This window comes from Arachis hypogaea, chromosome 8 (assembly GCF_003086295.3).
Source record: "Arachis hypogaea cultivar Tifrunner chromosome 8, arahy.Tifrunner.gnm2.J5K5, whole genome shotgun sequence".
Classification (NCBI taxonomy): Eukaryota; Viridiplantae; Streptophyta; class Magnoliopsida; order Fabales; family Fabaceae; genus Arachis; species Arachis hypogaea.
In genome coordinates, this window is record NC_092043.1 from 33937866 (window position 1) to 33954863 (window position 16998).

The 16998-nt window shown below is 37.4% G+C and overlaps 2 protein-coding genes across 2 annotated transcripts; both read right to left on the bottom strand.

Moving 5' to 3' along the window:
* Positions 1-1851: 1851 nt before the first annotated feature.
* On the bottom strand, positions 1852-2442 carry LOC140174711 (uncharacterized). Its single transcript, XM_072200212.1, has one exon. The coding sequence runs from the start codon at positions 2440-2442 to the stop codon at positions 1852-1854; it is 591 nt and encodes a 196-aa protein (XP_072056313.1).
* Positions 2443-2958: 516 nt separating this feature from the next.
* On the bottom strand, positions 2959-5577 carry LOC140174712 (uncharacterized). The gene is made up of 2 exons (XM_072200213.1): positions 3512-5577; positions 2959-3406 (listed from the first exon to the last, which is right to left on the bottom strand). Exons 1-2 carry the CDS (start codon positions 5575-5577, stop codon positions 2959-2961), a joined length of 2514 nt encoding a protein of 837 aa, XP_072056314.1.
* Between the last annotated feature and the right edge of the window lie 11421 nt (positions 5578-16998).

Here is a 16998-nt window from a genome sequence, read left to right on the forward strand (position 1 = left end):
ACTAGTAGCTTAGGGTTTACAAAAATGAGTAAATGACGTAAAAATCCACTTCCGGGCCCACTTGGTGTGTGCTTGGGCTGAGCATTGAAGCTTTCATGTGTAGAGACTTTTCTTGGAGTTAAACGCCAGCTTTTGTGCCAGTTTGGGCGTTTAACTCCTACTTTTGTGCCAGTTCCGGCGTTTAACGCCGGGAATTCTAAAGCTGAATTGGAATGCCTGTTTGGGCCATCAAATCTCGGGTAAAGTATGGACTATTATATATTGATGAAAAGCCCAAGATGTCTACTTTCCAACTCAATTGAGAGCGCACCAATTGAGCTTCTGTAGCTCCAGAAAATCCACTTCGAGTGCAGGGAGGTCAGAATCCAACAGCATCTGCAGCCTTTTTCAGCCTCTGAATCATATTTTTGCTCAGGTCCCTCAATTTCAGCCAGAAAATACCTGAAATCACAGAAAAACACACAAACTCATAGTAAAGTCCAGAAAAGTGAATTTTAAATAAAAACTAATAAAAATATAATAAAAACTAACTAAAACATACTAAAAACATACTAAAAACAATGCCAAAAAGCGTATAAATTATCCGCTCATCAGCGGCCGTGTCTTTATTTCGTTTCGAGGGAAGAGAAAAGAAAAAAATCACAATGGAATTTTCTTGGGCCTCGTTAAAACCCTCCGTTTCTGGCGAGAAAGAGTACCCGTGATTAAAAAAAAGGGAAAATGTAGCGTGATAGAAGGGAAATGAGTAAAATATAAGAAACATTTAGAGAGATAAGGGACGACCTAAGGGGGTCGGTCTAAGTGTAGTAGCATCGTAAGTTGGCGGCATTCCATGTTCTCCGGACTTCGTCGCCGTTGAGTCGTTCGAGTTATTATGCTCCCCTTCCGATAGTCGTTTCGTCGTAGGACAAGGTCGTCGGGTGCAAAGTCTCGTTTGATGACGCCGTGGTTGTACCTTAAGCTGATTCTTTGTTTTAGGGCTAGTTCTCTGATATGAGATATGCTTCTTTCTTCGTCGATGAGGTCGCGTTCCGCTTCTTCGTCGTTTCCTCCGACCGTTTTTCTGGGGCTTGGGTCTCCTATCTCCACCGGGATGACGGCCTCTATACCGTATGTTAATTGGAACAGTGTTTTCCCGGTGGTCGTTTGGGGTGTTGTTTGGTATGACCATAGGACCGAACCGAGTTCGTCGGCCCATAGTCCTTTGGCTTCGTCGAGCCGTTTCTTGAGTCCTTTGACGATTATTTTGTTTGCGGATTCTACCTGTCCATTTGTTTGGGGGTGTTCTACCGAGCTAAAACGGTGGGATATGCGTAGTCCTTCTAGGAATTCTCTGAATTTTTTGTCAGCAAATTGGGTTCCGTTGTCCGAGATAACGATCTCGGGGATCCTGAATCAGGTGATGATCTGTCACCAGAGGAATTTTCGGCATTAGGTTTCCGTGATGGAGGCCAGGGGCTCGGCCTCGATCCACTTGGTGTAATAATCTATGGCGACGATGAGATATCGGAGTTGGCTGGGTGCCGTAGGAAGGGATTCGACGAGGTCGATTCCCCAGGTGCCGAATGGCCGCTCTGCCGATATGATGCTGAGCTGGTGCGGGGCGGCCTGGTGGATGTTGGCGTGCCTTTGGCATTTATCGCATTTTTTACTAACTGCATCGAGTCCCGGATAACCGAGGGCCAGAAGTAGCCGGCTCGGATGACTTTCTGGGCGAGGGTTTTACCTCCGATGTGGTGGCCGCAACAACCTTCGTGGATTTCATTTGAGAAGGGGTTGCGAGAGTCCGCATTTGTATAGTTGTCCTGTGACAACCGTGTAGTTGGCGGGTTCTCTTTTTGTCCGTTTCTCCTATTTGGGGTTTTCAGGTAGTGTTCTGTTGAGGAGGTATTGTAGGATAGTGTAGGTCCATGATTCTTGGCTAGAGAGTGTCAAGCAAGCGTTAGCCGTTGTGGATATGGAGGGCGATTTGACGACTTCCTGAATTCGAGATTTGTTGCCGTGTCCTGGTTTGGTGCTAGCTAGCTTGGAGAGGAGATCCGCTCTGGTGTTTCGTTCTCTGGGAACGTGTCGTATGGTGATGTGATTGAACCCTTCTTTTAATTCGTTCACCTTGGCGAGGTATTGTTGGAGTAGAGAGTCTCTTGTTTGGTAGTCTCCGTTGATTTGGGAGCTGACTACCTGTGAATCGGTGCTTACTTCCAAGACTTTTGCTCCGACGTCTTTGGCTAGGGCTAGGCCTGCTAGGAGGGCCTCGTATTCTGCTTGATTATTAGAAACTGGGAATTCATATTGTACTGACTGTTCGATTATGACCCCGTTTTGGTTTTCGAGTATGACCCCGGCACCTCCGGAGGTGACGTTTGATGAGCCGTCGATGTGCAGCTTCCATGACTCGGGAGTGGGGTTTCTGGGAGTCATTTCGACGATGAAGTCAGCCATGACTTGTGCTTTGATTGCGTTTCAGGGTTCAAACTTGATTTGGAATTGGGACAGCTCGATGGACCATGCTAGCATTCTTCCCGCTAGGTCGGGATTTTGTAGTACCTGTTTGACCGCTTGGTTGGTCTGGACCATCACGGAATGGGCCTGAAAGTATTGTCGTAAGCGTCAGGAGGCCGTGAGGAGCGCGAAGGCGAGTTTTTCTAGACGTGAGTAGCGAGTTTCCGCGTCTTGCAAGACTTTGCTTATAAAGTATACGGGCTTTTGTTCTTTCTTCTCGTTTTTGCGGATGAGTGCTGCTGCGAGTGCTTCTTTCGTTATGGAGAGGTATAAGTAGAGTGTTTCCCCTATTTGGGGTTTGGCGAGGATTGGTGGTTTTGCTAGGACTCTCTTGAAATGTTGGAATGCTTCTTCACATTCTGTCTCCCATTTGAAGGGGGCTCCTTTCTTCATCAGTTTGAAGAAAGGGATTGCTTTTTGAGCCGATGCTCCGAGAGAGCGTGATAGCGCCGTCAGTCAGCCGGTGAGCTTTTGGATGTCCTTAAGGTTTTTTGGGCTCGTCATCTCAAGGACGGCGTGACATTTCTCCGAGTTTGCTTCAACTCCGCGTTGTGTGATCATAAAGTCGAGGAACTTCCCTGCCTCCATCCCGAAGGCACATTTTGCCGGGTTGAGTCGCATTTGGTGCTTTCGTAGGGTGTTCATTATAACCTTGAGGTCGCTGATGAGTTGTTCGCTGGATTCGGTCTTGGCGAGCATGTCGTCTATGTAAACTTCTAGTTTGCTTCCGGATAGGTTTTGGAATATCTTGTTGACAAGTCTTTGGTAGGTGGCTCTGGCGTTTTTCAGGACGAAGGGCATCATTGTGTAGCAGTATGTCCCGTCTGGGGTGATGAATGCTGTTTTTTCCTCGTCAGGTCGGTACATCAGAATCTGGTTGTAGCCAGAGTATGCGTCCATGAAGCTGAGGTATCGATGGCCGGATGCGGCATCTACTAATTCGTCGATGTTTGGTAGTGGAAAGGCGTCTTTTGGACAGGCTTTGTTGAGGCCCGTGTAATCGACGCACATCCGCCACTTCCCGTTAGATTTCTTCACTAGTACGACATTGGCTAGCCAGGTCGTGTAGGGGAGTTTCCTGATGAAGTTGGCTTCGAGTAGGGCTTTAACTTTCCTTTTTACCTCGGCGGCTCGGTCTGGTGACATCTTTCGTCTCCTTTGTGCTACTGGTTTGGCTTTGGGGTCCACGGCTAGCCGGTGGGACATTAGATCGGGGTTTATTCCCGGCATGTCGGCTGGTGTAAATGCGAACAAATTTCTGTTTTGTTTCAGGAGTTGGGAAAGGTCTTCTTTAAGGTCATATGGGAGGTTCCTGTTAATGAAGGTGTATTCTTCTTTGGTCGGCCCTATTTGTAGTTTTTCCATGTCACCTTCTGGCTCTGGCCTGGGTTGGCCGTCTTGTCGAGCGTGTAGGTCGGCTAGGAATATTCCGACCGCATCCCAGGATTTCTTTCGTAGAGCTAGGCTGGTGTTGTCGCACTCTGCTGCGACCTCTCGGTCTCCGTGGATAGTACTGATGGAGCCGTCTTCGGTTCTGAACTTCATGAGGAGGTATTTGGTAAAGATGACGGCGGAAAAGTCATTGATTGTTTTTCTTTCGAGAATCACGTTATAGGCGGTGGAGTCTTTTAGGACTACGAATTCAAATAGGATTGTCTTCTTCTGGTTACTTGTCCCTATGGGGATGGGGAGGGTGATTGAGCCGTCCGGTTTAAGAAAGTTGTCTCCGAGTCCTGTGACACCGTTGCGGTGTGTTTGGAGGTTGTCGTTGTGGAGCCCGAGTTTGTTGAAGGCTCCTCGGAAGAGGATGTTTGAGTCTGCACCGGTGTCCACCAGTATCCTTCGTACTAGTCCTGTTCCAATCCTTGCCGAGATGACGAAAGGGGTGTCTTCAGCCGAGGTGCCGTGCTGGCAGTCCTCAGGTAGGAAGGTCATCGTATTGGCGGCCGCGGTGGTTGGAGTTTGGTTTCTGACGGCCATCACTTTGAGATCTTTTTTCAGTGTTAATTTTGACTTCCTCGATACGTCTTTGCCTGTGATGACGTTTACTATGATGGTTGGGTCTTCCTCTGGGCTTTCCCTAGGGGGTTGTTTTTGCGTTCTTGGGTTGCGCCCTTCTCTTTCTGGTGACCTGTCTCTCTCCGCACGTTTTGGTTCTCTGATGAATTTGGCGAACTCTGAGAGCTTGCCATCTCGTATGGCTTGTTCGAGGGCGTCTTTATGGTCGAAACAGTCTTGTGTCCTGTGCCCGTATCCTCGGTGGTAGTCGCAGTAAAGGGTTTTGTTGCCTCCCGTTCTTTCTTTGAGTTGTCGGGCTTTCGATATGATGCCTCGATCTGCTATTTGGTGGTATATCTTGGTAATTGGTGCTGTCAGGGGCTTGTAATTAGAGAATTTGCCGATTCTTGGTGGTCGGCTTGTGTTTGTCAGTTTGGGGTGGTCCCTTTGATTTTCTATGGGTGGTGAGTTATGTCGTGGTGCCGGGTTGCCATGTTGGGTGTGGTTGTGTTGCCGCTTGTTGGCAGCGACGACCTGGCTGACCTCTTCGTCATTTATGTAATCTTTGGCGACGTTTTGGATCTCGTGCATGGTCCAAACGGGTTTGGTGGTAAGGTGTTTGCGGAAGTCTTCGTTCATGAGCCCGTTGGTTAAGGAAAGACTTGCGAATGAATCCGTGAGCCCGTCGACCGTTAGACATTCGTCGTTGAAGCGGTCGAGGTATTTCCTTGTGGATTCGTCCTGTTTTTGTGTGACCCCTAGCAAGCTGATGGGGTGTTTAGCTTTAGTGATTCTGGTCGTGAACTGGGCCATGAACTTTCGTGTGATGTTGTGAAAACCAGCTATGGATTCGTTCGGGAGGGCGTTGAACCATTTGATTGCTGGCCCGGCTAGGGTCACCGGGAAGGCCCTGCATCGGACTGCGTCGGCCACTCCTTCTAGGTTCATCTTGGCCTCGAAAGCCGTTAGATGTTCTTGGGGATCTTTGGTTCCGTCGTACTTCATGTCAGTGGGTTTATTGAAACCTTTGGGGAGTTTTGCTTTCAAGATCCTTTCCGTGAAAGGTGTGGCTCCCATTATCGTGTGGTCGTTTCTTGTGCGCTTGGTCTCTTGTTGCCCCCGATCTTCGTCCGAGTCGTGCTAACGACTCAGATCTCGGGAAGCGCTGCGGTTGTACCTTTTGCTGTATCACTGTTCTGGCGATTTTTCTCGCCTGTGGTCGCACGAGGTGCTGCGATCATCTCTCCTGTCATGTCGCCGAGTTGGCGATCTGCCGTGGCAAGATTTTGATCTGGAAGTTGCATGGCTTCTATGTTCTTTATTGTATCTTTCCTTGGCGGTCAATCTGCCTTCGAGTTCCTGGACCCCGAGGCAGAGATCTTGGATGATTTGTGCCGTTTTGTCCCCTGTTTTCTCAGGGTGTCGCGGTTCCGTGACGATGTGGTCATTTTCCTTATTCTGTGTATGGTGGATGGTGCTTGCTATCCTTCCTTAGTTTGCGACCTCCTGGTGTTCTGGGGTCGGATTCCTTATTCGAGAGTCATCCCGGCTTGGGGAGGCTTCTTCAAGTACGTCCCCCATTCCGGTTCAGTCGGCGCAAGTTCCCCACAGACGGCGCCAATGTACAGGATGTCTCTTGTACGGGTTGAGGGATGGATCGGGAACTTGCGGATCGAGGCGGATGCCGGATAGCTTGACTGGAGCAATGGGGGGAGGTACCTGCAAAGACACTCCGACGCTCAAGTCAGAATGGATCTGAGAGGTATAAGGTGTGAGGGAATGAATGAATACCTGGGGGGACCTGGGTCCTCTATTTATAGGTGATGGTAGTTATCTTATTTTATCTTGCTTAGCTAAGATAAGGGAGACGTTTGAATTCGAAAGTCGGTTAGGAATTCTAGAGGGCCGGCTTCGGACCCTCTAGAAGGGCAAGACGGGCTGGACCCGGGTAATTGGGTTTAGGCGTAATCCCGGGTCATGAATCCGTGGGCTGGATCCGTAACAAATATAATTAGCAATGGATTTTTAATTTATTTTTTTTTAATGAAGTTAACTTTTAATTCAATGATGAATTTGTAACTATCATTTCCGTCACCTAAATAACTTTTTTGATTGATTAGTGATCGATTATTGCTTTTCTCTTGCATATTTGCGATTTGAAATTTTAGCATTGCCAACCCGTTCATGTAAAAAATTCTTAATCATTGAGTCAAGATGATCATTTGCTAATTTTATATTTTTGTTTATATAAAAATCAATTGTATTTAGTGATATATAAATACTGACTTATAACACAACTTTAATCTCTTCACTCATATCATCTAATGACCAATCCTAATTTCTCCTCTGGAGACTCCATCTCTCTGTGTCTTTCCACCAAAAATTCGTGCTCTCTACTCAGGTACTTCCCTCTGTGGTTACTCTCCTTGCTGGTACTCTATGTTCGTACTCGCGTTGAGCGCCGTGCTCATATTCATAAACTAATAATGGTGTTGTTGCAATAAATGAAATATAATGTTCATAGATTTATAATAATTTTATTTATATTTGTATTATTAATTTAAGTAAAAAATTTTATGTAGAATTAAATATTTAATAGTTGTGTTGTTTGTGTTAAATTTTTAATTTATATATTTATTAAGTTATATAATAATATTGCATCTTTTTACTAATTTACAAATAGAATCAGATACCCACGAATTAAAAACAGATAGAATTAAAATTGACATATTCTCAATTTATACGTAAAATTAAAGTTAGATTTAAATCATATTCTATTTATCCATTGTTATCTCTATTAAATAATAGTTAATTAGTTACATATCATATTTTGCAGCAAATTAGTAACAATTTTTCAACTGCTATTTGGTAGCTAATTAGCCCATTTCTAGCAGTAAATAATTTTCTTATTGGCGTAATTATTTGTATCATACTATCACGTAGCCTCATCAAAATTAGACCAAATATTTATTTATTTGTTTATTTTAATTTCATCTACAAACTACATGGAACGTGTACAGTGGCACATAAGAAGAACTTCTATTTCCTTAAAAAAATGACACCGATATTTATCTTTGGACTTATTATTTGACTGATTAATTAGGACACGACGACAATACAAAAAATGCGGCATTGGGTCAAGTCAAGCATGGCAAATACGCAACCAGTTGTAGCCGCAATTGTTGTTGCTATGTTCCTCTATTTCCCACCAAAAGCATCAATCCGTAACTCCATTCTTGACCTAGCTATGTTCAGGCTAACTAGTAACTAATAACACTAGAAAGCATAAAAAAAATAGACTAAGGCTGGGTTTGGTAAAACTTTTTCAGGAGGTGCTTGTGCTTTTAAAAACCACAAGCACGTCATTTTGCGTTTGGTAAATTAAAAAGCTCAAGTGCTTGTGCTTGCGGCTTTTAAAAGTTAGGGGTGCTTTTGAAAGCACCTAGGAGGGAGCTTTTCAAAGCTGGCTTGTGCTTTTCAAAATTTAAAAGTCTAATATAACCTCATATGTTAACTAATTTTCAAATTTAATGTTTGCATTTATGTCTATTATAGTATTTTTAAATTTTAAAAGCTATTTTACCAAACACAATTGATGTTACTTATGTTTATTAAAAGTTGTTTTTGATTTGATTTACCAAACATAAATGCTACAACTTTTAAAAAGCCATCTTTTAAAAGTTAACTTTTATAAGCTACTTTTAAAAAGTAAAAGCTTTACCAAACTAAGCCTAATACTACGTAATTTATTTTTTTAGACAATATTAGTAGAAAAGTTTTAAATTATTTTATTTATTTTAAATTTTAAATTTTAAATCATAAATTTTTTATTTTAAATTATAAATTATAAATCTAAATATTAAAATTAGTTAATATTAACTAACTAAAAATTAAATTTCTATATTTTTTTAAAAAATATATTAAAATTTAAAGCTATACAATAAACCAGAAAAATAAAAAGAACAAGAAGTATTAATAATTAGTGATTTTATATACTATCCAAAAAGTATTTTAGCAATTAAGTTCGTAATTAAAATAAATAAATAAACAACAGCATCTATTATTCTATTTCAAAACATGGTCATTTACTCATTTATGTCAATTTATGAAGAGAATATTGCCTAATAATTGCTTTTGATCTATATATATTCCTGTAATTATATGAAAAATGAACACTTAAAAAGTAGGTAGTTCAATTGCTACTTGATAAGTTATCACACTATAAGAAATTTGGCAGATAGCAGTAATTTTTACTACCGTGATTAATTATAATTGCTGGAAAAAAAATTAGCGGCAGTTTTTGTTAAACCGCTATGAAATTATATAGCCCTTACATGCATGTTTATATGTCTCTATTTTTATTAGTATTTAAATTGAGTTTATCCGTATTTATTTTATGTTATATATACTAAAAACTTATTTTAAAAGATTTATTTGAATTATTGTTACTTAAAATGTGATACTAATTTTGTATTTGTTTTACTGTACGAAAAAATAAACTAGAATATTAAAAAAGAGCAAAAAATTCAAATAAACTAAGGTGAGAAAATTTTTACACAAATCCCCCAAACCAAAATTTGGCTCATGAATCAACCAATGTACGTTTCTATATAGTTGGAACTAGATCAATTCGAACTCAATTTACATATAATTCGAATCACTTTGATTCGAATTATACACACACGCACACACACTACAGAGTAATTCGAATCAAGGTGATTCGAACTACACACGTACGCATTTTCAAGTAATTCGAATTTGATTGATTCGAATTATTCATGGTATAATTCGAATTATGCTGTTAAAAATTAATAATTTATTAAAAAAATTTATTAAAAAATTAATAATTTAAAAATTAAAAAATATAAATATATTTTATTTCATACATTAAAAAAAATTAACAAAATATTTAATTACGAAACTTTTTTAAAATATTAATGAGCTCTCAGTTCGAATTCCATACAATACTCTTTTGTCCATTTTTAATACTCTTTTGTCCATTTTTAATAGCTCATGAATATTTTTTAATAAATTTTTTAAATAAATTTATTTAAATTATACTACAAAAATATTTTATTCTATGCAAAACAATTTTTAAAAAAATAGCTTAAAAAATAATAGGAGTACTATAACAATTTGTAATGTTCTAATGACTTAGGTAAATACATGCATGTACTCAAAGTTTAAATAAAATACTCTACATAGTCAATAATAATTTAGAAATGGAAGAAAATATTTTTTTTCCATACAAAACAATTAAAAAATATATTTTATTCTATACAAAATAATTTTAAAAAAATGGCTTAAAAGATATTATGAGTACTATAAAAGTTATAATATTCTAGTGATTTAGGTAAATACATGATAAAAATATATTTTCTTTAATTTCTAAATTATTATTGATTAAGTAAAGTATTTCTTTAATGTCCTAAGGCATTAGGGTATTACAAATTTTTTAGAGTACTTCTAACATCTTTTAAGCTATTTTTTAAATTATTTTGCATAGAATAAAATATTTTTTTGTGGTATAAAATATTTATTCTCAGTTTTAGTTAGTTTTTAGTTTTTAGTTTGTAGCTGTCCTCTATCTCTAGTCTGTATTTCTAGACCAAAAATTGGGTCCAAATTCAGCCCAAAATCGCCCCCAGCGTTTTCTGCGTTTGGCGCATGTGCGCGTCAGGTACGCGTGCACGCCGCTCTTCGCTGGTCAGCTCCTTAATTTCTTGTGTTCCTTCCATTTTTGCAAGCTTCCTTTCCATCCTCTAAGCCATTCCTGAATGGGATAAAGAATAATTAAAAATACAGAATTTAAAGGTTTAGAAAGCAAGTTTTCAAGCATAGAACAACTGTATGAATAAGTATTTAGTACAAGATAAACCATAAAATAGTGGTTTATCAGATCTACACCCTGTGTTAGGGTTCATATGGTTCTAAGAAATTAGAGAAAGAAGAGGATGAACAGTGATTTCATTATTCCCTTTTCTTATATTTATTTCAAAAAAATTTATAATGAATATTTCTATTTTTCACGGTGTCACCTCAAATTAGCCACATCATACAATACCGTGTCACATGACCTCCACTACCGCCAAAAAATTTACTCAAGCCACGAAAGGGTAGAATTAACAATAGAATTTTATATTCACGTATGCAAATGACTTATTAAAAAATTGACTCCGTATAATAATTCGGATGTATTTTTCTTTATTTTTCCAAAATAATAAAAATCTCCATTATGCAGACAAAACCCACGCACCTCATGCATCACATAATATGATATATGAGCACGATCTTATCATTTTTTTTTCAATAACAATGGTGCATACATGCAGAAAATTAAAGTATATGTCAGTACTTTTTTGAAAACTAAAAATAAAGCATGTTAAATAACAAAAACCAGAAATAAACCCAAAACTCCACTCATCCTAAATTTAATAAAATGGTAATGTAAGAGAGATAAATATTTATTAATGATGCCATGTATGATTTAAGGAACTGATCATAGAGGGGGGAAAAATTATTTTAGTTCCCCATTCTAGAAGAGAATAAATCCAGTTTGGAGCACATACAAATAACAAAGTGAAGATATGAACAAAGAAAACTTAGCAAAATAGATGCTTGCAGTTGGTTCCATAAACCACCATAGGTACTAGCTAGTATTGAATTATTGGAAACAAATGCTGGTTGATGTTGATCTGGACACTACAAAAAGCAACAAACATTGCAATCTATATTATTTCAACAAGACAAGTAGACAACAATTTTTGATAGTTCAACCCCCACGGACCAAAGTCTCCATTGCATTAGCATAAAAAGAGTGTGTCAAATGCTCAAGAAAACATATATAAGTACTGGCACCTGCTCAATCTTACACTTAGATGTTCATTTTTCCAACAAGACTACCGAAACTAAGAAACTAGCTACATAACAATATTCAATTGAAAAAATGTGAAAATCCTGAAAAAAAAACGAAAAGGAAAAAGACCTTAGAATTTTGGTTTGCATTCTTGACACCTATGATATGTGTGATAATTATCATTATCATCATCATTATTAACGATGTCTGTATTGTAAAAGCAACAACTTGAGTATAACAAATATACATAGAATGAAATGGCATGTCAGCAGTGTTTATTTATTTTTAAAAACTTATTCCTTAGGTCAAGGTCACTAGTGCGATGCTTATTGATATGCACAATCCTCCTATGCCTAATGCAATATTGTTTAATACATACAGACAAAGAGATATATATTTTGATTAAGATAGACTCACTTTAACATATTTTGATTTCTTATCCACCGATGTTTCATCCTTATATTTGTGGATTTTCGTAAACGATTCTAACTGCGTTGGAGTCCTCTTTAATAATTTTTTCTATCAAATATATAAATTAAAAAAAATATATGAGTATGAACTACCAATTAAAGTGTATAACATTATAACATAAAAGATCTAAGTTGTTCTATAACATTACCAAATTAGCTTTGTGTTGGGTAACGGAAATTAAACCAGTAATATGAAGAGCCGCTACAAATCCATTGTAATCAAATGCTCGATTTAACTTGTCTTGCGCACTCTTTTGTAGAAACCAGCATCAGTATCCCAGTAAGTATAATGAGCATCCCATAAACTTCTCCTATTTATTGAGGTTTGACACTACTTGCACGAGCTTTTTCCAACAAGTTTTTTAGTAAAGCAGCGCCTCGCTTCTCAAAATTTTTTTGAGTCCAATAAAGATTTGGAGGAACGAACTGATATTTTCTCTGAATAATCAATGCAAGTAAGAATAGTTGTAAGTTGATATATATTAAAATTTTCAAACTTAGAACAAACTCTTAATCTACCAAAGATTAAATATCTCTCTAATACCTACTTCGAATTTTTTCTACCCAAATTTGCTAGTAGCATATAGTATTTTTTTTCCATGAAGGCCACGGTTTAGAGTAATATCCTTTAGTGATGTCCGTAATCGCATGAACCGTGGTAGGTGAAGGTAAAAATTTGCATATGTTACTTAATATCAATCGGAATGTAATATAAGAGGTTAACTTCAAAAAATAAAAATGTTAAAACATACCCATCCCCTGCTAAGTCCAATTTTAGCCTCCTTTGACTTGTCTCAACATTTGAAGACGCGAGTAGATAACACTCCAATTTGATTGCCTTCGTTTTCAACTTCATTGTTAGGTACTTGCTTTCTTTGATTTGATATTGGTTGAGCGTTTTTAGAGGTACTTGGATTAGGAGTTAATGACGGAAGTGCATTGACTATAGCAGATGGAGTAATAGTAGAATTGGATGTCATTGGTTCTTCTAAACTTTCAGCAAGACATGTCAGTTTCACCTTTTTTTATTTTACTGGTGGATGTCATCTTTTGTTTTCTTTTTTTTTTTGTCATTATCAGACATCTGCAATTAAATTTAAAACTAGTTAACATGTATATATGTAAAGGAAAAATCCAAATAAGACAATAATCAAGTACCAATCACATAACCTAATAATAAGCAATTATTATCTTTTTACAAATGTTAAAGAAAAAATCACCCGAATGAGATAGACAAATAATCATTACTATCACTATCACTGTAATCAATATTGTTTTGATTCTCATCATTGTTATCTTCTTCATTATCATCAAGCAATATATCCATTTGATCATCTTTACTGTCATATTCAAAATCATTGTCAAACTCAAACTACCCATTATATATGGGAACTGCATTTACTTCATTCACTTGAACTTCTTCGTATGCACCATCCTCGGCTCTTAAACTTCCTAATGGTTCATCATTTCCTATAGGTTCTTCAGGTGTTGTTTCATCTTGATATGCATGTTCTAGTGTATATCGATCATCAATTGTGCGTCTTGATTTGGTTTTGATAATAACTCATCAATTGGTTTTTTTTTCTCTTATTTTTTAGGATATGGAACATAATAAACTTGAATTGCATTTTGAGCAAATATGAAAGGATTGTATCTTAAATATTCTCTAGTATGACACACCTCCACAATGCCAAGTTGTTTATTAATATTGACTCCACGTTAAGAGTACAATCAAACCATTTACACTTAAACAATACTAATCTATTCAATTCATATCCAGCGTATTCAATCTCAATTATTTCTGTAATTGCTCCATAATAATAGCTCTCCTCATTGCCATCATTGTCTCCCTTAACACAAACTTTAGCATTGAAAGTCTTTTTACCAAAACTCCAATCTTCTATGTGAAAGTTAAAACCATTTACTATATACCAAGAATAATTGTGCACTTTTTTACTAGAACCCCATGTCAAGTGGTGTAGACTTTTATTCATTAATGAATTTCTGCTATCATGAATATAGAAAAGATCCAAAATGTTAATAACTAACTTCCTTGCAAAAATGAAAATATTTAACAAGAAATACTAGGAAACTTACATAATTCTCAAACCAAGTTGGAAATTCTAATGTTATTCTTCGGCTGGTTTCATCTTGGCTGATATTTGAATTTTCATATAAATATAAATATGAGTACCCCGTAAATAAGACTACTAAACCATAAAAAATTGAGTATTTGTTGATCTTACTCGATATATTGTTCAACTTCTTCACAATCGAGTAGAACATGTAAGTGTGTAGCAACCAACTCCTGATCCTCTAAGTATCGGCTCTTAATTATCCTAGATGCGCGTCCATGATGGTTGAATATTGATAAAGTTGAAAATTAAATATTGATGGCTCCACTGTCATCATTCCGGCCCATATTAGCTCTCATTGATTATACATGAGATTCAAAATAATAAGTGCAGACTGAGAGGTTTCTTGATTCATGAATGCCTCACAAATGGATCCTTCAACACATGATTTATTTTTAATCATTCGCTTTAATCTATTCAAGTACCTAAAGCAACGTAACATGTAAGCATAGAGTGGCAGCCATAAGATTGCGATTAAATGACTAAGAGCATTGAATTAGTGCTATACCTTTTAAATGGTTACATCCATCGATATTGAACTGGGCCTCCCACTCTTGCTTCATATGGAAGATGAATGGGCAAATGCTACATGCAGTTAAAAAATTTTGGAGGAAAAATTTGCTCTAACTTACATGTGGTAGTGATAATATTTTTTTGCATCAACAATAAATCATTTGCATACAAAATTGTGGAGCACAAATCCTTGAAAATTTTGCTTAATTCAGCTATAGGCTTCCAAATTTGAAGTTGAAAATTGGCAAAGGCAATTGGTAACAGACATCCCATAAAGATATGATCGTCATGGCTTTTCATCCCAAATAGTTTTCCTTCTCGAATTTATGCATCTACGCAAAATTAGTAGCATATCCATCTGGCGTTTTAATCTCACTAACCCATTTATAAACTGCCCTTTTTTGTTCCATAGAGAACGTGAATTTTGTTTTGAGTTTCATGTATTTTCCATTTGGTAACACTTGCAACTCTAAATCCTTCTGTCAATAGAGTTCCTTTAAATCCATTCTTGCCTTCACATTGTCTTTAGTCTTGTCTTTAATGTCTTTTATCGTATTAAAGACATTATCAAAGACATTTTTCTCAATGTGCATTACGTCAATTAGAAATCCATTCTTTACGCCCGCCCTCGTTGCGCCATCTGTCCCTGCGCCTATCGTGCCTGTGCCCTCTAGCTCTTCTTCGATTTCTGCCTCATTAGCCACCACTGGGTTAAGTAATGAAGGCTCAACCTCCGTAGCAACACATATTTCATCTTCTTCGTGGCCTTCCCTGGAAACACTTCTCCATTGTGTCTGCTTCATCAATACTCAGTAGAAGGTGCAGCTTCACTCCTTTCCCACGTTGCATGAAGAAATCCCTAGATATCCTCCATTGATGTTACACCTGGTGCTTCCCTTGAGTTCTGCTACTACACTAACTTGAAGGTTCCCTATACAATCGTGATTCAATGCTGTTGAGACAAGTTATAAGTCTTCTTCCTGGACAGAGATTCCGATCTGTAAACTTGAAAGATGGTAACCACTCTACAATGCAATAGGAAAACAACCCCAGTAGAGGATGTTGAATATCTTTTTTATTTCTCTAGGTTTCAATAACAACCCCATCATTCCAAATAGGTTGTGTGTTAAAACCCAGGTGCCTCTGCTTATGGAATTACTAACCATTATTCCCCTTTAGCAAATCACTAACCTCGCTTACTTTTTTGCTATCTCGAATAACTCCCTTAGTTGTTCAATTATCCAATTTCTACTCAGTCTCTCCTCAATTGCTAGCAATGCTATTTAATGAGCAAGTCAGTTACCATCTCTCGGTGTCCAAGTTACTCTAGTTTCAGGCATATCTTGCAAGAATTGAAAAATGTCTCTAAGAATAGCATCAATATCTCCAGTGACATTTCCAATCTTCATTGTTTGTACTAGGAGTAAGTTATCTGATTCCAATAGAGTTTTACCATCTTGTAAATTCTTAATTATAATAAGTGCTTTCCTAATTGCCAAAGCTTCAGCTTGTAGGCTCGGATGTACTTTGATTGATCTTGATGCTCTAGTGATGATTATTCCACTCCAATCTCTAAGGATACATGCTGATGTTGCTTTCCCTGATAAGCTGTAAAAAGCTACATTCGTGTTCATCTTCATCAATTCTGTTGGTGGAGCTCTCCAGATAATGTTCCTATGCTCTCTTCTGCTTGCATTTATTACTTTTCCCTCTTTATTAGTGATTGTGCTGCTAAATTCTATTACCAATTATGTTGCTATTTGGATGACTCTGACTGGATTTATCTCTTTATCTTGAAATAAATTATGGTTCCTTTGCTTCCATATTGTCCAACACATGAACCCCAGATAGCCTATTAATTCTCTGTATGGAGTTTAACAATCATCTTCCAAAAGATTTTACTGTATTATTCTCATTAGGTATGCATTGAACTCTCACTCCAAACCATGTTGGCCTTGTCTAGGAACATAATAATATTGCATGCTCCACTGATTCTTCAGCTTCCTTGCATATCCTGCAAATAGGATCATGCATTCTATTTTTCTTATATAAATTGGTGTTAACCGCTACAATATCATGCACTGCTTTCCACAAAAATAGTTTAATCTTTCGGGAAACTCTCATTCCCCAAATCTCCCTCTATAGCTCACTTAGATCCTCATTAGATTCTACTTTATTCCCCTCTTTAGCATTTTATTCATTCTTGCAAAATGATACCCCATTTTTATTGTATAATTTTTGTCTATTTTATGGGGTTAGATTTATCTATCTTCTGTATTGATCAGGCTAACTGGAGTTTTATCAATACTGTCACTGATATCTGGGTAAAAAAATTATTAAATTTTTTATGCATTCTAACTATTTCCCTCATCTAACAATTTACTCACTTTTGTAAAGTTACTATTTTCTGCTACAAGTATCTTTCCTTTTTTTTCAATCCAATTATCCTTCCGCACATTTATCATTTTTCATGTTTCCTAATAAAATCTCTTCTTTTTAGTATACTCCTCCATACCCAAGAATA

What these genes read in the sequence shown, in the direction of transcription:
- LOC140174711 (XM_072200212.1), bottom strand. Translation starts at nt 2,442, where the DNA reads ATGGCTGACTTCATCGTCGAAATGACTCCCAGAAACCCCACTCCCGAG.
- LOC140174712 (XM_072200213.1), bottom strand. Translation starts at nt 5,577, where the DNA reads ATGGGAGCCACACCTTTCACGGAAAGGATCTTGAAAGCAAAACTCCCC. An exon ending in TCTAACGGGAAGTGGCGGAT is followed by an intron (nt 3,407 to 3,511) that starts GTGCGTCGATTA and finishes TCGATACCTCAG; the next exon opens with CTTCATGGACGCATACTCTG.